This window comes from Dipteris shenzhenensis, chromosome 4 (assembly GCF_047967505.1).
Source record: "Dipteris shenzhenensis isolate YYH24624 ecotype China chromosome 4, Dip_SZ_1.0, whole genome shotgun sequence".
Lineage (NCBI taxonomy): Eukaryota > Viridiplantae > Streptophyta > Polypodiopsida > Gleicheniales > Dipteridaceae > Dipteris > Dipteris shenzhenensis.
This window is the reverse complement of record NC_141599.1, coordinates 28,382,717-28,406,166: the sequence shown is the minus strand read 5'-3', so window position 1 is coordinate 28,406,166 and position 23,450 is coordinate 28,382,717. Positions and strand designations below refer to the sequence as shown.

The following is a 23,450-nucleotide window of genomic DNA, read 5'->3' as shown; positions in this document are numbered from 1 at the left end:
GGTCCGTAAATCTCTTTTAATTTCAAAACCATCCTTGGGCATGTTCGGCGATGTGTAAAAGGGGTGCCCATGGGTGGACACTAAATATTTTAAAGGGGGGATTGTGTGTGGATAGGATACGTATGAAAGTAAAAGGAGGAATCGAAGCAAAACAGGGTTCTCTTCTACCCACGCTGGGCAACATGTGTTTAACGGCGTTGCTCATTCCAGACTGCCTAGGACTCTTTTTGGGCGCCCACACGTTGAGTTGTACTTTGGCGGTGTGTAAATAGCTTCATTCCCCCACACGTTGGGTTGTACTTGGGCACCCTTTGGTGGTGTGTAAATAGCCTCATTCCAAGGTTTGAGGGAGGGGCCCAAAACTGCCATCATACACCCTCGAACTGCACTCTAACGATCATCACGGTGCCCTTGTTTGGCCACTCTCTTTGACAGTGACACGTCACATGTCCGATGCGCCTTGCCACATGTCATCATCAGAATCCTCCATTAACCACCACTGCGTGGAGCACCGGGGGAGCACCCATCACTTGCAATAGGTTGAAATGGGTGGGCCATTTTCTTTCTGTGTAAGTGGCCTGATCAGACGGTGAGATTCATCGTCCACGCACCTTAGCAAGGGAGGCCTTCCCGATGAATTAAAGCCGTATGTCACGTTTGAGCGAAGGGTGATGTTTGGGAACAATTTCTAGAAGGTGAGAATGACCACCAAATCCATTTCCGCCATACACAACAAGAGTGTGTTTCTAAAAAAGAAATGCATAAAATCGTATGGCTAGAAATCAGTTTTAGTCAACTCGAAGCCTTAACGTTTATGCCAGCGGATTAGCCATTATGTGGTATTGTATAAGTTTATGTTGTATTTGTACTTTGAGTGTCATGTTAGTCTTCTTCAAGGGCAGCATGCGAGATAGTGCTCTATAACCTTTCAAATATTTGATTCGATATGGATTTTGATGACGAGAATGGGAATGCTATGAAGGTTAACTAACTATCCAGGCAACGAATGTATTTTCACATGTCTCCATTTTATGATAAACAATGACATCACACCTCAATCCTTCAGAGCTAAAATCATATCGCTTTATGCCAACACTTCATTAGTCATCCAAAGGAGGATACAAGTGTTTTTAAAGTTGAATGTCTTGAGAACTTACGCAAGGAGTAATGTACAAAACACTTTTCTAATAAAGGATTCTACTTCTCTGAAGCCAATAACTTTATTTGGTGCATGCTAGAAAAGATGTATCCAAATGTATTCAACTACTTACCATGTTATTTAATGAAAGAAAAGATACAAGGATTCAAATATGCAAGTCAGATTGTAAGGAATGGAGTATTAGAGATATGAATATCTCAGGCTAATGGCCTTCCCTACTACCGTGCCACTTGCACCTACATGAGCTCTGCCCACCTAGCTTGGGAACCACTCAAGTTGTTTACAAAAGTACTTTAGAGTATCGTGGTTCACATCTACGTAAAACTTTGTACCATACAAGTAATGCCTTCATGCTTTGAGAGCATAGCATTAGTAACCTTATTCTTCTTTCCTCTTCAGTACCAATCTATGTTGAAGCCTCCAAGGTTGTCTAGGTTTAGGATCTGTGATTTTAAGATTTCAGACCTAATCTTTCTCAAATTTAGTAGTTGAATTTCAAGGCCTCCACTCCTTATGAACTGAAATATGTGTACCCCTTAGAATGACAATGTGAAACAAGAACATGACATGCTATATTAAATGACATATGAAATGCACCCCTTATATGTGTACCCCTTAGAATGGCAATGTGAGACAAGAACACGAGGTGCTATATTAGACGGACATATGAACTCAATGCTAGAGAAGTTATTGTGTGAAGGAAGAACAAAACCATTGGAGGAATTTAAGACTTGCTATGCATTGCATGATGAGAAGAGGCAATTATCTTAAGGTATATACGAGCATGTCAATTATCTTATTTGTTTTATGTCATTGGCAAGCTCTCAGCTGTTGATAAGGTTTGTACTTTGGTTTCAACCAAATTTTCAACGAAGATCGAGGATAGGACAATGTCATGAAGAATATAGGAGGCCCCAATAGACATTGTTGTAGAAGTGTCTTTTGGAGACCTTTTTTGTGGTTGGGCGATGTCCTTAACTTAAATGTTTATTTACAAGAGTGCCAACACATTCTCCATTCTCATATATGCTCTACACATGTCGTTCTTCTTGTAGAAAAGTGTGCTCAATAGTCTAGTTCATGCTTTTTTTATAAGTGGAAGGGGGCACATTATCTATTGCTTTTATATTCAATCATTTCTTAATTCCTATTATTAAGCTCACCTCACCATCTAGAATTTGTGAGGGAACATGTTGCATCTTATATGTGTCTATAACAACATTGATGATATCTCCCATTTATGTGAAAGCTATGCATGGTGCAACAATTATTACTTGACGATATTTAGCTTTTTAGACCCATACTTACTTATTTCTTTCGTCTCAATTTCCCATTTGCATTCTCTACTTTTCAATTGAAACTACGTCATAGGAGCTAGCATGAACACAAGTTATTATAGACAAAATGCTTTAGTTTACAACAAAAGAGATTAGGTAATACAAAACGTATGTAGTGGTATCAAGCCTTTTGAACATTGCATAAAAAACTAGCACATCAGTGTTACAATAGGTTATTGCATTAAGTGGGTCAAAGAGTGTGCCTTGCAAGATAATTGGATGACATCGATCGAAAAGTTTATGTACGAGACCATCATGGCCGATTTTGGTTGTCCTATGAGTAGGTCAATGAACCAAAGAGACATTTGCTAAACGTAAGATCCACAACACTTGACACAATGACATATGATCATTCATAAGAATCGATGGTACCATCCCCAAGGTAACAAGCATGCATAATCAATCAATAAGATCCTACTCGAGATTCTCAAAAGATTGTTAATAGAAATCAAACTCAATGGGATAAATAATTGTGTTTGACGAGCTTTCCAGACGGCTTATAGAGCTACTACCAAACAAACTCGTTTTTCGTTGGCCTATGGGTTGGACCCTATGACACCAATGGAAGTAGTGGTGCACAATCTAGGGATTGCTATTAAGGCTCAACTTAAGCCTAGTGGAGTCAAAAGAGTATTGCCCTTGGCATCTAGGAAGCGAACCAATTGCGTGGCTTGTGGCCAACAAAAATAGTCCAATCCTATCACACAAGATTTTGGTAGATTGCAACAAGTTTCACATATTGGACATTGGTGATGCTATTTTGGGCTTTAATTCAAGGATGGGTCCACATCTAGGTAAGCTAAAAATGCAATGGTTGGGACTCTGCCAGATTGTGCACAAACTAGGAGGCGACATCTTTGAGTTGGCCACATTAAATGGGGTGAAGTTCATAAAGCTTATTATGAAATGACATCTTGTGGAAAGGTATGTCGCATGGATGGCCCTCTTTAAGGTGGGCATTGAAGTTGAGACGGAACATAGTCTCCAAATAATCATTATTAGTGATAGGAATAATTTGGGGCCATTCATCCACAAGGCAACAACTCATTTTGGATTGTTGCTCTTGCCTACTATTCTTATGTTTTGGTGTGATGATGTGTTTTCTAAAATATTTTGCTTGTTCTGTGCTTGTTCCCTATGAATTTTGTGTTATATGCTTCTCCTTTCTTCCTTGGGTTATAAGTGCAAGTCGATATTATGACTTAATGAATTAAAATGTCAACTAACCACATCTTTAAATTTCTTGCTTAATCAAAACTTCCCAATCTCCTTTTAAGTAATGATGCCTTGTATTAGCTTAAGAGCTATTTTTGGACTGCTCTTAAGGTTAAACGTTCTTTTTTCTGTGAAGGGAGGAGAGAACATAAACGTTAACACATATGCTTCCAAAAGGTCATAATGGTCTTGAATTTTTTGTGTAGCTTGGTTCATAGGGATATGGAACTTGTGGCTACAATACCAGTACACATCTAACTAGTGCATATGGTTAGATTGACACTCGAAATAACATTGATTAACAATAAAGCTCCAGCACACTCCAACATAGATCAACCATCAAATCTCTCTTCAGCTATATGTGAAATGATCTGGCGGGAACCCTCACGAACACTCATTTAACATCCCATATTGACCAACCATCAACATTGAAAATGCAAAGCTTTCATCGTGCCAAACTACATCAATGCAGCTTAGAGAGAATTAACAAACACTTTACCCATCCATCATACCAGCAAAGCCAATCATACACTTCCATCTATTTTCAAAATTTACTGGAGGTTTCTTGCCTCACATTTTCACTGTCTCAGCCCATTAATTATAACAAGAAGTCTGCATGACTCAGTATTTTTAAAAGGAAGTAAGTTTGCAAACACATTCTAGTTGGCCCACAATAAAAATTTAGGAAATTGTCATAGATGCCATTGTTAGTACAAAAGCAGCATTCAAAAAGAGGCCTTGCATGACACTAACAATAGCATAGAGAGCAGTATATTGTATTAATCCTCCATATTGCTCCCAATCTCTACTGTCTTTCATTTTACCCTGGCTATCTACAGCATTTTCAACAGGAAAACAGATCTAGGATGCACAGCCATGGCAGCATGCAATAGCATTCAAATTAGGATCTTCTTTACTTTCATTATTTCCATATTGGCTTGAAAAAAACCAGAGAATACGATGCATCTCAACAAACATTAAAGAGCCCACCAAATAGGATATCCACACCTCAATGGTCAGTCACTCCATATATATAACATGAATGTAAATAAGCGGTGGCCCTTTATTAACAAAGATACGTAGCAAAGCAAGTCCAGGGACACACTAACGGTGACCCCTTTAAGCTGACTTTCTATATGATTGGTTTCCTTGCAGCTATTATACGTCACAAAACATGCATTGTTCTTTATATTCCTCAATGGGAATCAAGTCCATTAAAAAGACTGGAAATGCATGCAGATTGGGCTCATGGCTTGATCCCTTGAATTCCAACAAACAGCTCCCCATGATTACACTGAAGCTTTAATACACCTCGATTCTTGAGAAAATTTACATTGATGGGATACATTGACATTTAGACTATAACGTTTGACCCAGGAAGAAAAAGTGTTCACTGGAATAAAAGCGAAGATGGAAACATTTGACCACTGCACAGTGTTGTGAGAGATTTGAATAAGTCGAAGCGTTTTTGGCTCCTTTCAAGATCATCATATAATAGTCCTTGCCTTCCTATAGCTAAAACCAGCCAATCAGAAGTGTGACACCTAACTGACAAGTGCAAAGCATAAAACCGCCGATACGGGAGACCATCTGGGTGCTTCTCACAGAGAAAAAATGGATATCTTGGGCATCATCACTGACATACGGAATTCCCATGGCAACTCTCAAACATAGGTCACAACAGGATCAAACCAGAAAGATTCATATTCAAGATTCTCCCCTCTGCCTTTCACATTCTAGGTTCTCCCCTGTCAGCGACTCTTCAACATTCTTTAAATGCATGTATCATATCTGAGACTATATGGATGGCACTTTGCACTCACGATACCTTTTAAGGAGGAAGATAATGCATCATACAGCCTGTATGAGCTCTGAGATCCTTAACCAACCTCAAATACATGATCTTCAAACGTCCTCGAGGATTCAGATGGCTTACTGGAACGATCATGCTTAAATATTCGCAGCCTACCTTCCTGCAAATTTGTTTCCAAAAATAAAAACATTAGAGCATAACATTCAAACGAATCCAGTTGGCATGATAGAGTGGATCCCTAGTGACAAATAAATTGAAAATGAATCTCCATCTCTACCTCTTGGGCAAGCAAAGCAACACTTATGTCCTCATCAGTGCCCAAGCATAAGCAGCTATACTGGGTTTCTAAAGACCCGCAGAGTCTCTTGGGCAAACCCAATGCTTACTAAAATACGTCAAATAAACAAAAGAGAAAAAAAACAAGAAATAAAGAAGAAAGGAAGAAGGTGACTAAGCAAAAATAAACAAGCAAGTCAAGAATCTTCCAAAAAACTGGAAATCTCTCTCTCTCTAGTATTTTGTTCACTAGTTTAGCACTTTAGCTTTCGGTTTTCAATTTTCAGTTTTCAGCAAGGGTCTTAGTGAACCCTTTGCTTCAGCCCTCAGTGGCTTGTATGAGGTACCTTTTGGATTTGCACTTTGTCTCATAGGCCCACAAGGCCTCTTGCAAACGTTAATAAATCTTTCTTTCTTTTTTATCTCTCTTATTTAAAACATAAAAAGCTAAATGGACCCTTTACACTTATGTATCGCTTCCTACAAAGAGGCAAAATTACATTCCTGACTTTGAAAGCACAAGCATACTCAATCAAACTCTCTTTTGAAACTGAAACAAAAACGGGCTATTCAGCTCCCCGCTTTTTGTTTTCAACTTATGTACAATCATTCTAAACATACCTAAGGACGATACACCATAGATAAAAGACTTCATATCTAAGATTGTGCGTATTTTTTTCATTATTTTCCTTGGATTATACCTCGTGTAATAGTAAAGTGATCAAATTACTACATTGAGTGATAAAAGACTCCTTAGTTGTACAAAGGCAGGAAAATCTATGGAATTGGGAAGAAACGACTCCATATTTTGCCAGATCAGAAATGTCAATGTGAGGCATTTTTATAATGTGTAAACCACTATATTCAGGTCGTTCTCGTTTATCGTATATATCAACCTCTAATCCTATGGTAGATTGAGAAAGTCTAAGATCTAAGAAAACACACACGAGGATAGATTCCTTCTCCAAGAGCACAGGTACATAAATTCTTGAAAGTCAGGAACATCTGGTACAAATACAATAGAACATTGAAACTGATACCTACTTTAAATTTTAGTCTTTTGCCTTATAAAAGTTCAAACTGGCTGAACACAACTTACAGGAAGGTAACATCCAAAAAATAATTTTAAATGTAGAAAGCAATCCACACCATTATTTGAAGACTGATACATCGTATTCCACACCAAATCACGGTTGACCGAGTCACAGACCAGGTCTGCCAGGTCTAGTCGGCTAGATCTGTTCCAGATCTGGTTCGCTCTCTGGCTGAACCTGGTCGGCCAGGTTCAGGGCTGGAATGCCCTAAAAAAAGGGAGGCTTTTGCCTCAGTTTATGCATTTCACTGAAGCACTCTTCACCAAGGCACACAGAAGCATACACAAGCAGCAGCAAACTTCCTCTTCTCTCAGTCTCTGTCAGCAACACCTGGCTGTGTTTTACCCAGCACCTGCTGAAAGTGTTATGCTCATCCTTGAGCCACTATTTTCCCAAATCAGTGGATAAATAGACGGAGTATCATGTTTAAGTTCTCTCTGCTGTTTTATCTCCTGCATATCTGTGTTAATGAGGGTTCATTTACAGCGCATTGTTGGGTGTGTTTTGGAAAGAGTTCTGTGAGGGAAAAAGGGGGGAGTGGAACAGTCGGAGACAGAGACACAAGGAGTGTGGGTGTGTAAGAATGTGTTTTTCCACACTACAAACTCAAAGGTTTTATTAGGATTAGGTATTCACCCTATGACTGTCTTAAGACAGTCATAGCCGTCGTAACATTTTAAAGGGTGGCAATGTGCCTTTACCCCAACAACCTCCCACCTAAAGGCCAATGTGCCTAAAGGGGAGAAAAGAATAAAAATTACAGCAATATACAGTCACTGTATACAAGACCATAAAATAAGAATGGTCTCAACCTAATCCCATGATGCGGCGACAATGTGCAAACCGCTCTGTAGGCAAGCTCTTAGTGAGCAAATCTGCAGGATTATCATCAGTATGCACCTTTACAAGCTCAAGCCGCTTGTCTTCCAGTACCTCCCTGATGAAATGGTATTTCACATCTATGTGCTTGGTCTTCTGATGAAAGACCGGATTCTTTGCCAACATGATAGCACTCTGACTATCACAATGCAAAACTGGCATATCTCCTGTAATGCCCAAATCTCTCACCAACCGAGTAAGCCATATTGCTTCCTTGCAAGCCTCAGTGGCTGCAATATATTCAGCTTCAATGGTTGACAGTGCAATGCATTTCTACAACCGAGACACCCATGATATAGCACCTCCTACAAATGTGAAAATATAACCGGTAGTAGACTTCCGGTTATCTGCATTCCCTGCATAGTCTGAATCTGTAAAACCATGCACCAATGCATCCTGCCTACCATAGCATATGCACAAGTCTTTGGTACCCTTGAGATACCTCAAGACGCCTTTCACTGCTTCCCAGTGCCGCTTGCCTGGATTTGCCATATACCTGCTGATGACTCCCACCGCAAAAGCAATATCCGAACGAGTGGCAACCATGGCATACATCAAAGAACCAATTGCAGATGCATACGGAACCTTGGCCATCTCAGCCTTATCATCATCTGATCTGGGGCTGTCCTCACGGCTGAGTTTTAAATGTGGAGGCAACGGGGTACTAATAGACTTCCCCCCCTCCATTTTAAACCTCTGCAGTACTTTGCCAATGTACTTCTTCTGTGACAGAAACAAAAGTCCCTTGGACCGAATCCGCATACCAAGTATATGGTTTGCATCACCCAAGTCTTTCATGTCAAAAGACTTATGCAGTTGCTTCTTCAAAGCACTAATCTCCTGCTGAGATTTGCTGGCAATCAGCATGTCATCCACATATAGAATGAGTAGCATCAAACTGCCATCCTTTGCCCGTTTGGTGTACAAGCAGTGATCGGTCTCACACCTATGATACCCTTGGGACTGCATGAAGGCATCAAACTTCTTGTACCATTCCCTTGGTGCCTGCTTGAGTCCATATAAGCTCCTCTTGAGCTTACACACAAGCTTCTCTTTTCCTTTAACAGCATATCCCTCTGGCTGACTCATGTAGATCTCATCATGGAGATCTCCGTGAAGAAAAGCAGTCTTCACATCCATCTGACATAAATCCATGTACTCATGAGCAACAAGAGCTAACACTGCTCTCAAAGTAGTCATCTTGACTACAGGGGAAAAGATCTCATCAGTCAATGCCCTTCTCCTGCTTAAATCCCTTGGCAACCAATCTGGCCTTATACCTCGGTAAAGCATTTGAATCCACTTTGACTTTGTAAACCCACTTGCATGGCAAAACCTTTCTGCCTGCAGGTAGCTGCACCAAGTCCCATGTATCATTTTGAAGTAGGGAGTCCATTTCTGATTGCATGGCTTTCTCCCACTTCCTTTTCTCTGTTCTTCCCATAGCTTCCCTGAAGCTGGAAGGCTCACCACAATTTGTCAGCATGATAAAATCAGCCACATTATTGGCTCCTGGAACAAACCTGTCAGGAGGCCGTTGTACACGGTTGCTCCTCCTAACAAAATGCTCCGTATTAGGCTGCTGTCTAGCCTGTTCGTCATGCATGACGGGTGGCTGTACCACCACATTTGGATGTCCTACAACGCCATTTGCTGGCATATCCAGTGGTGCATCATTGGCAAAATTGTCTGGCTGATTTTCAGCCTGTATACCCTCTTGAACAGGGTTATTTACAGCAGCCTGCTGCTGCATATTAATGGGCATTCTTTGCTGTCCGACATCATCATAAACAACCCTCCTGTATTCCACAGGTTGCACGGGTTCTTTGTGTACACTATCCTCTTTAAAGATGACGTCATTGCTGCGTATAATCTTCCGTTTGACAAGATCCCATAACCTGTACCCCATTTCACCTTCGTCACCGTAACCCATGAAGATGCATCTGAAAGACTTTGGCTCCAGTTTGGTGCGCAGTTCTTTGCGTACATGAGCAAAGCACTCGCAGCCAAACACACGTAAGTGCTTGTATGAAGGTGGCTTGCCAGACCACACCTCCTCTGGCACTTTCAGCTCCAAAGCCTTGTTCGGCGACCTGTTAATTAGGTGAACTGCTGTTTGCACGGCTTCTGCCCAAAAGCCATGGGGCAATGCAGCATAAGACAACATACATCAAACTTTGTCCTGAATAGTTCGATTCATCCGCTCACTCACACCATTTTGAGGTGGATTATGAGGGACTGTGAGTTCCTGTTTAATGCCCTTAGCTTCGCATAACTGTACAAAGGCATGTGACACATACTCACCCCCATTATCGGATCTGAGGCATTTCAGCCTGCATCCTGTCCGATTCTCAACCTGAGCGACAAACTTCTTGAAAGCATCTAAGGCATCGCTCTTATGCTTCAAGAAATAGACCCACACTTTGCGTGTGGCATCATCAATAAAAGTAATGAAATACTTTGCACCCCCTAGTGATAGCTGTGGCATCTCACACAAATCAGTGTGCACTAGATCAAGCGGTGCTCTATTCTGGGGAGTTCTCCTCTTATGAGGAGTCATAGAATGCTTTCCAAAAATGCAATGATCACAAGTAGGCAAATCTGAAAATGAAAGAGACGGCAGATACCCCAAACATGACAGTTTTTGCATTCCTTTAACGGACATGTGTCCCAACCGGCTATGCCACAATGAAACTTTCGGCAGCTCGGTTATGGCAACAACATGATTACCTACACTGGAAACATAAAGAGGGTACAAGGTATCACTCTTATAACCCTCAGCCACTACAACCTGGCCATCAGTAATCAACCATTTGGAATCCCCAAATGTGGTGTGGTAACCACTGTCATCCAACAAGCCAGTGCTAATCAGATTTTTCTTGATTTGCGGCACATGGCGAACACCATCAAGCATAAATATGCGTCCGTCAGGGAATACTATCTGTACACTGCCAATCCCTGCAATCTGACATGCATAGTTGTTCCCAAGGTGAACAACTCCATGAGTACCTGTGTAGGAAGTAAACCACTCCCTATGAGGCGTAACATGAAAAGAAGCACCTGAATCCAAGAGCCAGGTGTGCATGTCATGGCCATCAACAACCAATGTATGTGCAATTACAGCAGAAGAACATAATACATCATGTCTGTCACTGTCACTGTCCTCTGCTGCAACATTCACTGCATCAGTGTCATCTCCCTTGGCCTTTGCTTCCACTGCCTGCATCCTTTGCCTCAGCCTTCTTGGCTTTCTGATCCCGTATAAACTTGAAGCACTTAGACTTCACGTGTCCCTTTTTGCCACAGTAAAAGCATTCAATATCTTTCTTACCACGGGACTGACTATGGGATTTGGACTTGCCAGCAGATCTCCCCTTCTGCTGAGTCCTACCTCTATCTTGTACCTGCAAAGCATTGGAAGACTTGCTGCCCGCATTATTCTTCCTGCTCATCTCCTCCATGAGAAGAGAGCTCTCCACATCAGCATACATAAGAGTGACATTTGAATTAGACAGGGTTGTCTTAAAAGTGTCCCAACTCTCAGGGAGGGTACACAGCAAAAATGCAGCCTTGAACTCCTCATCCAAGTTCAAACCCTGTGCAATAAGCTGAGTAAAGATGGCATTGAACTCACTGAAGTGTGAGGTCATAGCTGTACCTTCCTTCATGCGAAGGTCGGCAAGCTTCTTCAACCAATAAACCTTACTGGCTGAACTCTTTTGGGCATACAACTCTTCTAGCCTCTGCCATAGGCCATAAGAGGTCTTTTCTGCCTGAACATTGAAAACCAATGAATCAGTGAGAGTGAGCATGATTGACGCCCTTGCAGACAAATCAAGCTCCTCCCACTCATCATCTGCCATTCCGGATGGCTGGACACCCTTCAACCTTATGGGCTTAGAAATCTTCTTTAGCAGAAGTACATTCAAACACTGCTCTGCCCATAATGCATAATTGTGTGCCCCTTCCAATTTCTTAATGTTCAGCATAGAGGATTCACTTCCCCCTGAAGCCATATCAGTAGAGAAAGTAGCCTAACTCCCTTCTGACCACTGAACTGTGCTCAAATAGGCATAAACCAGTAACTACAGAATTGCTGCAGCTGTTCCACAAGTGTTTTATCAGTGCATCATCATCTGACGAAGCACAAAACACTACTGTCCTGGACACTTCTCCCACCTCAGATGAGGTATTGCACTGATTTTATATGCATAAACCACTTGGCATACACTGTTTTGTCCACTGAAAAAAGCTCCAAACACCTCAGCCTGTCACAAACCTGCAACAAAGCATGGGACAAATCCCAACCAATCACCCTTCTGCCAAGGGGATAAAAGGCATCTGAAGTTCTCAAACAGTAACTCAAGTGCTCACAAGCAAAATCTGGGCAAAAGCCCCTTGATTTGACACCTGTACCAAGTGAAAGACACCTCAACACTGAGGTAGCATACAAAATACAATTCTCTGGCACAATCACCTGACAATGTGATGCATAAACTGCCCTGTGTACACAGTAACAACACAGATCCCAACGTACAAACACTGAAGAGAAAATCTTTTGAGCATTGTCAACGATGGATAGTTAGGGACCGAGTAAAACTCGATGCGCCTTGGCCAAGCGTGACTCAACTGAGATTTTCAAAGTGTCGTACACAGAATGTGACCTGCAAGAAATGTCACTGAGTACATTGCGGAAACAAGACCAATGTGGGCACCCTGGCTCCACACTGCCTCAAGGCTACACTGCATACACTTCCAGGCAAAAGCCCTTTGTAATAGTCACCCGAAAACTGAGATTTGCACTCAGTGTAAGCATAAAAGCCCTCTGCAAATCAAGGCATCTGACCTTCCCGAAAAATAACTGTGCAACCACCACACACTGTGGCACTAGTCACCTCAAGCACGAGGGACACGAGTGTACTTGCTGTACCTCAAACACACAGTTTTAAAACTGAAAATTCCGAGAATGCATCAAGAAAAAACCTCGTTGTACTTCTGTACCTGCGTGTACTTGCAAGTACCACGCAAAAGAGCAAAGTGCTCTCACTTTTTCCTTCTTCCCCAAACAAAGTCTGTTTGTGCCTGTGCAACTGTACCTTCTGTACCTGCGCAGGGTACCTGCTGTACCCTGTACCTGATTTCTCTTCCGAGGATGCTGCTGGGCAACCACCGTACGGTTGCTGCTGCAACCGTTGCTGTCTGATTGCGGGCTGTGGCGGGACTGGTTGGCGGGCGTGCGGCTGGTCGCCCTGCAGCCGACTGGCTGCTTGGCTGGTCGCGCTGGTCGCGACCGGCTGGTCGGCTGCTGCCTTGCACCGAAAGGAGAAACGCCCCGCGATGGAAATGCCGCCACGAGCTGAGAATCGAGAGAGAGACAGGAATCGAGCAGCAAAGCTACCCGAAGACGAGGGGCACGGAGCCCGAGGGAAACACTGGAAGAGAGGGGATGGGTAGACCGGAGTGAGTGAGAGAGGGTGGCTCTGATACCACTTGTGAGGGAAAAAGGGGGGAGTGGAACAGTCGGAGACAGAGACACAAGGAGTGTGGGTGTGTAAGAATGTGTTTTTCCACACCACAAACTCAAAGGTTTTATTAGGATTAGGTATTCACCCTATGACTGTCTTAAGACAGTCATAGCGGTCGTAACATTTTAAAGGGTGGCAATGTGCCTTTACCCCAACAGAGTTCATGTTTGTTTTCCGTTGTGTACAGGTGCTGCAGCAAGCAGTTGATCTCTGACATCCTTCATCTATCAATTGTCTGAAAATATCAGTCAAATGAGATAGCAACAAGGCTTCATATAAGATCCTCCTTGGATTTCATTATGTGGAGTCCACGTGGAATTGCACATGGCTATTATGGGCTGCCATAGGCCATATGCGCATGGAAGGATGCCGCATGGGCAGAATGTTTGCCAAAGCTTGAGGATTAGAATGTGGCACAAGGTTCTTAAGTTAGGTAGCAATGGGCTTGCCTTGTGACCAAGACTGTATGCTTAGGGATTGGGCTAGCATAGGGATTGGGACAATTAATAGCTAGCCGGCCTTGGACAGATAAGGGCTTGTCCCAACTCTGTGTCTCTAGTGATCCCAAATCTAGGCTTGTGTCTTGGACAAGGTGATAGTGCGAATCTCTAAGACCACATATGTCCATGAAAGAAATGTCTATTAAGTATGAAAGAACCCGCAAGAGCAAGCTCAAAGAGGAAATAGATCATGCATGGCATGAGCAAAAAAAACTCCCATAACAGGTCAATAGAAAGCCTCAGTACAAACTAGAAAGAAACCAAGAAAGAGACTGAAAATGCCACCTCAGTCTCAAGAAGAAGGAAGAGCCCCTCCATTCCTTAAGAAAAATATCCCTCTTGGCAGAGGCTCCCCGGGAGGAACCATGCATGGTTGCCGAAACTGGCCATCGAAGTATGTATGGTATCAATCCATATACTGGCCATGGTGTGAGAGGGTGGACTTGAGATTCATCTAATGCCTTTGTGCATTTGACTCTCTAGATATGCCAAGCTGCAATACTCGCCAATATCTCCCAAGAGGTAACCACAGAAGCATGCACATACAAGTCGAAAGGGAAAAGGGCACATCATCCAGAGAACACTACTCAACTAAGTGTCGTCGAACCAAGATAGCCCAAGAAGAATCCTGCCTTTCAAAGAAGACCTGAGGCACCAACAGAGAGAGCTAAGCCACGTATTCCACTACAGCAATAGAAGTTTGATTCCCTGTTCTTTGATACCTATGGCTCTATGGTTTCTCCTCATATGGGGGCCATACATGTTGAACATCTAGATCTAGCTGGTGTTCAAGAGGATGGAACATTGATTCTCTTGTTAGAAACATGGTGAAGAGAGAGAGAGAGAGAGAGAGAGAGAGAGAACATTAGGGTGTGAGGAAATGATGCTCAAATGAAGACATGACAAAGGCTTTCATTTATTCATCAAGTGTAACAAGAAGTGAAGTACAAGCCTTATATAGGCTACTCACTCACACACTAGCACCTAGTGCATATGGGATAAGTCCCATGATGACACGTAGCACTCACACAAGACTCACTCATATAGACTAGTACTAGATCACCTAGTACTACACACTAACACACTCTTTGACTATGATATCTCCAACACCCCTCTTTAGAGCAAAGAGTGTGAGACCCAACACGCAAAGAGTAGACTGATCCCCCCTCCACCGCAATACTACAAAGAGCAAGTCCAACTATCCAACACCTCCCGTGTGATAATGACTTCTCAGTCAGCTTGCGACCGGCAAGGACAAACCATCACTCGTCACTCCCCCTTAGTCTGAACTAGGTGGTCAATACCATCAACCAAAGTGAAACACAATACAATCATTTTTGGGAAACAACCCAAGGCAGAGTACCTTTTATTGACTCCAAATACATTCAATTTAGAGGGACAACTCAAGGCTGAGAACCTTTATGTGACTCAACACAAACATAGAAATATTTTCGTTCATTTTATGCATAGCAAGGGCAAAGAACCCATGATCCCGAAGTAGCTACCGCACAAGAGTGTGCACATCCTGATGCGAAGAGGTATGTTGGTGAAGAACCAGGCGAGGATGCCCTCGAATGATGTACCGATGAAGGCCATAGGAGCAGCTACCAAGGGACATCATGTCATGATTCTCAATGTGCCGATCGGAGAGCCACCGAATGCGAAGAAGAGCCGCAGAGGCTCCAAAATGTAAACCCTGATCAAAATGCAGCAAGAGGGTGTCCGGCAAGGCAAACCCTAATGAAAAAGCAGCAAGATTACAACTCGAAATGACGCAAGACGACTCCAAAGTGAAAAGCAGCTCCCTGGAACAGCTCCGAATGCTTCAGAGCTCTTGTAGATGTTCACAGCAGATAGGCGGTGGCTGTAAATGCTCTAAAATACACACAGCAGGGCCCAAAGTCCAAAGGCGGTTGCTGTAGGTGCTCTAGAGGCAAAGGCGGGTCTCGAAATCTGCAAAGCGGCTCAGCAAGGCACTCCAAAGTGCTGCAGCAGGTCGCCACAGTAAAAGTCGGCTGGTATATGTATGCTGGAGCGCTGGAAATAGCTCGGAAGTGGCTCTGTTGAAGGCGGCTATGCAGCAGCAGCACATTAAAAGTCGATTTTGGTGAAGAACTTCGAAACAGCCCTGAAAGGTCCACACGTGCAGGTGCAATGAGACGACCAGCAAGTAATAGGCTGCTAAAGCTCCAAAAACTCCAGAATGGAGGTGGCAATGAAGGCAGGCTGTGGAGAGGCTCTAGTTGGGTGCAAACAGCCAGAAAGTGGAGATAAAACAGGGCGAAATGAAGCAGGGCTGAGGCGGCTGCAGGCTGCAGGAAGAAGGGCTAAAGCAGAAATAGGGTTAGGGCAAGGGTGACGTGGCAGCAGATATGGAAGGTGGCTCTGATACCATATCAGAAACATGGTGAAGGGAGAGAGAGAGAGAGAGAGAGAGAGAGAGAGAGAAGGTTAGGGTGTGAGGAAATGATACTCAAATGAAGACATGACAAAGGCTTTCATTTATTCATCAAGTGTAACAAGACAAGTGAAGTACAAGCCTTATATAGGCTACTCACTCTCACACTAGCACCTAGTGCATATGGGATAATTACCATGGCACTCACACAAGACTCACTCACATAGACTAGTACTACACACCTCTTTGACTATGATATCTCCAACATCTCTAACACCCTCTCAATGTCTAGTCTCTACACTTTTGTGGTTATGTCCGATTCCAAGTAGGTTAATAAGGTACACGTGTCTCTCGACTAAGCATGTTTGGGAAGATGTCTGCAGCATTCTCCTTGATTGCAAAATAAACAACATCGACATCTTTGCTGATTATCTTTTGTCATACTGAACCTCCATGTGCTCTGTCGGGACAGCAAGAATCAAGTGGGAACACCAAAAACAACCAGCTTTTACTGATAAAACCAATTGGAGAACAGCATACATGATGTGTGCGATAAGTACACACAACAGCTAGTCTATGTAGCTACAATTTTAGGATTTCTAGGACCCCTAATGATGTAATAGTACCACGTGGCAGGTAAAGTTTTATTGACCCATTGTATTCTTAAGCTGCCCTAGGTAAGTTAATGTCAAAATTTAAAAGTGACGACTCATTGGTCCAAAAATGACATCAGTGAGTATGGCAGTTGGGCGTTGAGCTCTAACACTCTTCCTAGTATATATACCTTTGCAACCCAATCGTATAAAATCAGATTTTTGTTGTTCTATAATGCTCATTTTGATATCTTGCAACCCAAGCATGTCTCTGCACCATTCCAATTTCTTGCCACGTAATGATATCAGAAAACCTACTGCTTTGTGGTGCATAAGATAAGTTCCGTTTCCTGTGATGCGATTTTTCCTAATAAATGAAGTTATGCAACACAGGATTCTTTTCCATGAATCTACAGCTTTTGTTGTCACAAAAAACTATTGTACTTTCCATGGTTATTTCTTTCAAAAGAATCCCCAACCAACAGGCTTCACAAACTGCCACTTGTACTCTCCTTCAGTGGAAGATAAAACAACTGTTTGTTGCTTTTTGCTGCTGCCATGGGTGCAAAGGCCTCTGAATATTCAACACCTTTGACCTGTCTGTAACCCTTTTCCACTCGCCTTGCTTCGTATTTCAAAAAATGTCCTCAAAATCTCTCTTGATTCTGTATATCCATTTAGTGTCTATGGCTTAATTCCCATGTATGATGAAATTAAATTTTGACTCCATGGCTTTTGCCATTCTAGGCTTTTCGTTACTTCTTAAAATGATACGTCTTCTACCTGTCAATCTGCATCCCTCCCAGAAAAGTTGCATTAGAGAAGCTTGAGTACTTCTCTATCAACTTTTTACCCTTTGTGACCATCTAGATCCTTCTTATGGTGTCTCAAAGAATTTCTGAATCTCTAACTTTTTTATGGAATCCATGCACCACACCTGGCAATATTTTTCTCACAATCAAAGAGCAGTATTGTTCCTCAACTGCCTTTTGCTTACCTTCATTAACAAAGTGCTTGCCTTAGTCAACCTGTTTGGGCTGTTCATTGCCCTCTTCAGTTCAAGAGTGAATGATTACTTTTTTCTCTGTTTTCCAGCCCAAGTGTCATCATGTTCATAAAAAATAACATCTCTACTGATTATGAGATTTTCAGCCCTACATATCATACAACCTTCTTTCGTTTACATAACCAATAAAAACGCAGTACTGATTTTGCATCTAAGTTTTTCATCTTCTCGTTTGGAACATATGCATAAGCAAAATCGCAACCAAAAGACAAACATGGATTTTTACACTTGGCATTCTAACTGTAAAAGCCTCCTCAAGCATAATTCCACTAATAGCTTTTGTTGGTGCTCTAAAAAGAAAATATACATTTGTATTTACAACTTCCACCCAAAGGTATTTTGGCACTTCTTTTATCTTTAGGCATTGCCCTAGTGAGTTCCAAGATTTGTTCAATTTTTCACTCAGGCACCCCATTTCGCAGAGGGGTAAAAGCCATCGTATATTGCCTAGCAGTATATTGCCTTTGAATGCCACATTTTTGCAAAACTCAATGAATTATTTAGATTTGTACTCTCCAACACTTTGATTTGATAATTTTGATCCTTTTACCAATCCAATTCTCCCCTTGTGCTTTGAGCATGCAATGAGATTGACTTGTTTGACATCATACACGCCCGAGTCTTTTTGGAGAAATCATATCTGAATGTAATAAAGTAGTGTGCACCACAGAAAGACCATACCTTTCTCCAAAGTCTTTAGGTGAACATGTATCATATACTCCCCCTCAATCACACAATCAGCTCCTAGCAAACAAGCACTCTTGTCTCAATGTGAGAGATCTCCTCACTCTCATAAACCCTTCTTTGGATGTGAGAGGATATCAAGGATAGGCCGACTACAATCAGGGAGTTCTTCATCTCGAGGAAAATAGCATAGAACAATTTACTATTCACAATCCTTACTAAGGTGATTGTGGGTTACAATAATGTCACTGATCAAGCATCGGTCAGAGGGGCTAAAAAAACGATGCTTAACGGTGAGATTTTGGTAATTCACAAGCCCTCTATGGAGGCACCTTGTGAATAACTAGATCTCTTACCTGTTGAGAAGAACTTCAAAATAGCTGCAGGTATCTTTTGAGGCTGGTTGCATGCTGCAAATGCGTGTAAAGATCCACTGTAGTACCAAAATTGGTATGTAGCCTCTACCACGGATTAATGTGCAAGATCTTGTTGTGCGTCCACCTGATTTCTAGCCCGCAAATTCGAAGTGACATTCTATGGTTGTGAACAACATTTATGCATTAAGATTCATGTAGAGCTTCAGCTACTATAGCTCATATCTATGTTAATGATTAGTAAATTTGCACTGCCCCTCATTTGAAAGCATTTATATTGAAGGAGTATTGTACCCGTCCATCAATCACACTTGAACTATTGTGCACGCACCAATTTATCACTACAATAAAGAAGTTTACTATTTTGATACATTGATAAATACATCAAAGTCCACCTTCCAAAAGTTCCATCTTAACCACCCTAAAATATACTCATATTACATAATAACCATACGAAAACATTAATTTCTAATGCTAAACACAAAGACAAATGATTCTGAAAAAAAGTACCTTTGTACCATAAGCAAGTCCACCGCCCACTATTGGATGGAAACAAGCAACATTTACTTCATCTTCCGCACTTGGTAGCACTTTTACCAATTCCATATCGGAAACCCTGTAAACCTGCCATTGTATAACATGTAAGGTTAAAAACAATGGCTTACATAAGTTCCCAATTCCTTGTTACATTAAGCTTGTCAAAATGAGGAACAAAAGTCAAATGATTGAATAATAAATATCGATACTCCCAAAAGAAGAATCCTATAGAATGAGTGAGTGAGAAAGTGAGAGTGAGGGTGAGAATGTGGTTGAGTGTGAGAGTGAGCGTGAGCGTGAGCGTGTGCATGTGCATGGGTGTGTGTAAGAGAGAAAGAAGAAAGATGTATTAACATCCACGGGAGGCCTCGCGGGCCTATGGGACAAGGAGCAAAGGGCACGCTAGGGCCCTTGCTGAGTACTAATCTATGCTAATCTACTGAGTTCAAGAGCTCAAGCAAAATCAAAATCAAATACAAGGATATGCCAAAACTCGTTTTGTCAACAAAAATGGATGGTGGTTTTAACATCATGATAGTGACCCACCAAATTCAAAACTGTCAAATCCATCAATACTTACCCATTGCATAAAACTCCCATGAACATGTACACAGCCACAGAAATATGAGCATCTATTTATAAAAAGATCTTTGCATTTAGTTTTAAAAACTCCAGAGATGAAGGGCACACTTAGTCAAGAGCAAATATTGAGTCCTAGTGAAATTGTGATAGATCTTTCTATTTGGCTGTGCATCTCCCTATCAGCTACTTTTTCCAAATATGAAATGCACTTTCATCAATGCAGTTCTGGCTTGAGTACTTTTTACACAATAATCGAGGCTAGCTTGCTACACCCTAGCCTAAGACACTGGCACACAAGTATACTTAAGAAACACACAGATCTGAAGGAAAGAAACAGAATCAAGTATGCAGAAACCTCAACCTCAAACAATCCACCTGCACATTCCTAGTTAGTTAACACAGATATCTAACGTAGGACTCAGGATCTTCATGTTAAGATCCAAGCAAAAGATCTATTCATGTGAGAATGCTTCAATGATACCCTAGCATATTAATTTGAAGTTCATGACCAATGCAGAAGATATACTCAAAATTTGTAATCAGTCAAGAAACCTAAATATGTAACTGCAAAAACAAGAATGCATGGTTACATGCACCCAAAATTTTTAAAAAGCCATGATCCTCCAAAGAATTAGAGACACATGAGCATTTGCAACCGACAATTCAACTAAATCTGCATGAAAACAAAAGAAAGAAGCACCTCTAAGATAGTAAAGACGGGAATAGTTGCTGTCCCATTTACAACAATGCTTCGCAGAAGCGAGTTATGGCGCCGGCCGTATGCCAAAAGAATATGACCTGAGGTGGGTGAAAACTGCACAAAAAACACATAAGCTAGATGAATCAGTCTACATCTTCGAGATAAATAATTGGGCTTCTCCCCAAAACATCTAGAAAACACTATCATAAACTGCGCCATCTGAAAACATTCAAGATTTCAAAAAGTCAATTCTGCATGGATTTTGGCAGGAAAAACTGCATTAATAATAACAACTTGATGATCAGCTGAATTCTGTCAGCTCCAAGAAACAAACCTGTATAGAAGTGAGACAATGAGCCGCCCTAATCGCTCTTGATGCAAGTACCTGCCCAAATCTACATAGCAAATAGAAAACCACAGAAAATGCTTTAAGAACAAAGAAGCTCCAAGACAGAGTTCAACAGACATGCTCACAAAAAGATAACTTACGTTGCCTCTTCCAGAGAATATATTCGAAGCTCATATATAACCTGCTGAGCAGAAATAGGATGCCGTGTGGGAGAGGTGGCTGATGAACCTGCTGCCAGATTATCATTTAAAGGGGGGTTTCTAGAATGTGTGGATGCATCAGAATCAAGCGGAGGTAGAACGCATGCCACACAGGCAGCTAAAAAACGTCCGCAGGGTGAAAAATGTGCGCCCATCTCACTGCCATTGAAATGATCGGTCAGTATATGCGTGCCATAAAATAGGTAAACTAATTTCACATCCTACCATCTTTGCTTTCACTTGCTGAGGTACAGAAGAATTACCTGCATAGCACTGCATGTGGGATAGTTAGACGACATGTCTCTGGATCAAGCACTGCACTTGGGTGCTTCATATCATGCGGCCAGATTCTAAGCTTTACTGTACAAGGCAGCTCTGCAGCAGCAGCTGCAGCTGCCATTGCAGCTTGAGGAGCAGCAGTTTCTGCAGCACTCATGCCTGGATTAGGATCTCTGCTTGCAAATCCATGGAGAATTCCAACATGTATACGATTAGCTCCTCCAGAGCCAGATGCTCCTGATGTGGTCTGATTTGCTCCTCGAGTACGCGTTCCTCTAGAGTTTCCCAACCTGACAGACGTTCGGGCAGCTGCAACATCTGTTGCCATTGCAGCTGTACCCCGATGATGCTGCTGTTGCTGCTGTGGACCTTGAAAGCCTCTTGCCTCAGAAGGCGTGCTAGGGAGCACAAGCATACCAGAAGGCTGAGCAACTCCACTTGGATGTATAGTAGGCTGAGCAAGTCCTGCTTGTGATTGACCCATAACCCAACCCTGTAAAAATGGCAACTCCCAACCTGGCTGGTCTGAACCCACTTGCAAGGGCTGCTGCAAGAGAGGTGGCATGCTATCTCCCACTAGTAACTGAACGTTGAAGTTCGAAAACATGCTCACACTCCAAACCCCGGAGCCAGGCCATGTCCCTAAAGTATCTGTTTGTCTCTCAGGTAGGTTTGAAGGCAAATTTATACCCAACAATGAATCCCTGGTTTCACTTCTGGGTAGCACACGAGGCAGACTGGAAGTTTCCACTCCTGCAACTAATGGACTACTGCTACCAGGTTCATCGACCAATGCTTGCCCTTCTGCAGCCCTGAGCAGCATATCTACACCAGACTCGTAGTTACTGTTAGCCTCTGCCAAGTACGGGAGATGGACTGTAGCTTCATTGCTTGGGGTCGCCACTAGGAGAGATGACAAATCATTTTGAGCTGGCCTGGGAGAGGTGTCCATTGGTGAAACCTCGGAATTAGTGCCTGCAAGATCCAAGGTCTCTGATTCAACCACAGGTGAAAAGTTCTCTGCCTCTGATACAGGTGCATGAAGTACACCATTAAGCTCTATCATCATATTTTCAGACTGTCCAGCTCCAATATCACCATCACTAACCCAAGCGGCTGGCCAGAACCATGCTGGAGCAGGCACATAAGGTTGTGAATTTGAGACAGGAGTATGCCCAGACTGCCTCGGACTAGATGAGGGCTGCTGCGCAGGAGCAAAAAAAATGGCAGGTCGAGGGTACTGAAGATAACCGGGTGAAGTGGCAAGGGTCATGGGACAGTCAGGTGCATCTAAACCATTAACCTGCATCACATATATCACTCCAAATTGAGAACCAATCAATCATAATCCCTATCCCCCCCCAAAAAAAGCAAACAGTAGAACGCCTACCTCAGCAGTCAGTAACAAAGGAGCTGCATGAGGATGAAAATGTACAGCACGAAGAGAGCGGCGTGTCCTCAGTACAATAGCAGGTGAAGCTGCTTCTTTTTCCGGTGTGCTGTACTGCCAAATGTATAGCTACAGCAAACAGATACAGAGTAAAGTAAAAGTTAAATTATGTCAAACAAATTAGAAAATTCAACAGCTGTATGTTGAAAGCTATTCAACTTTGTCAATAAACTGAAATATACCTTATGGCCAGAAGCAACAGCAAGCAAATCTCCTTGGGCATGAAATGCAATGGAAGCAATAGGCCTTGCTGTAAAGATTACAAACATCCACTGTTAAACCCAAGTGTTTATAATATTTGCATATCGGCAAGATTCCACAACAATCATGAAATCAACTAAGGGTCTGATCACAAAAACCACTTCACAAAGTAAAATCAAACGAAACCTATCCAGCCAATTGGATAAGACTTTTATGGCAGATATAGAAAGGATCTTTCG

General features: G+C 42.3%; 1 protein-coding gene across 2 annotated transcripts in view; it reads right to left on the bottom strand.

Moving 5' to 3' along the window:
- Positions 1 to 4,771: 4,771 nt before the first annotated feature.
- LOC147902678 (uncharacterized) overlaps positions 4,772 to 23,450 on the bottom strand; it is a 47,978-nt gene continuing 29,299 nt past the window's right edge. For both annotated transcript variants that reach the window (XM_087373692.1, XM_087373691.1), the window contains 8 exons: positions 23,193 to 23,260; positions 22,951 to 23,079; positions 21,545 to 22,863; positions 21,222 to 21,440; positions 21,067 to 21,127; positions 20,733 to 20,846; positions 19,424 to 19,537; positions 4,772 to 5,684 (listed from right to left, as the gene is read on the bottom strand). In XM_087373692.1, the coding sequence (XP_087229818.1) occupies positions 5,592 to 5,684; positions 19,424 to 19,537; positions 20,733 to 20,846; positions 21,067 to 21,127; positions 21,222 to 21,440; positions 21,545 to 22,863; positions 22,951 to 23,079; positions 23,193 to 23,260 (2,117 nt within the window). In that variant the 3' untranslated portion in view covers positions 4,772 to 5,591. The remainder of the gene's footprint in view (positions 5,685 to 19,423; positions 19,538 to 20,732; positions 20,847 to 21,066; positions 21,128 to 21,221; positions 21,441 to 21,544; positions 22,864 to 22,950; positions 23,080 to 23,192; positions 23,261 to 23,450) is intronic.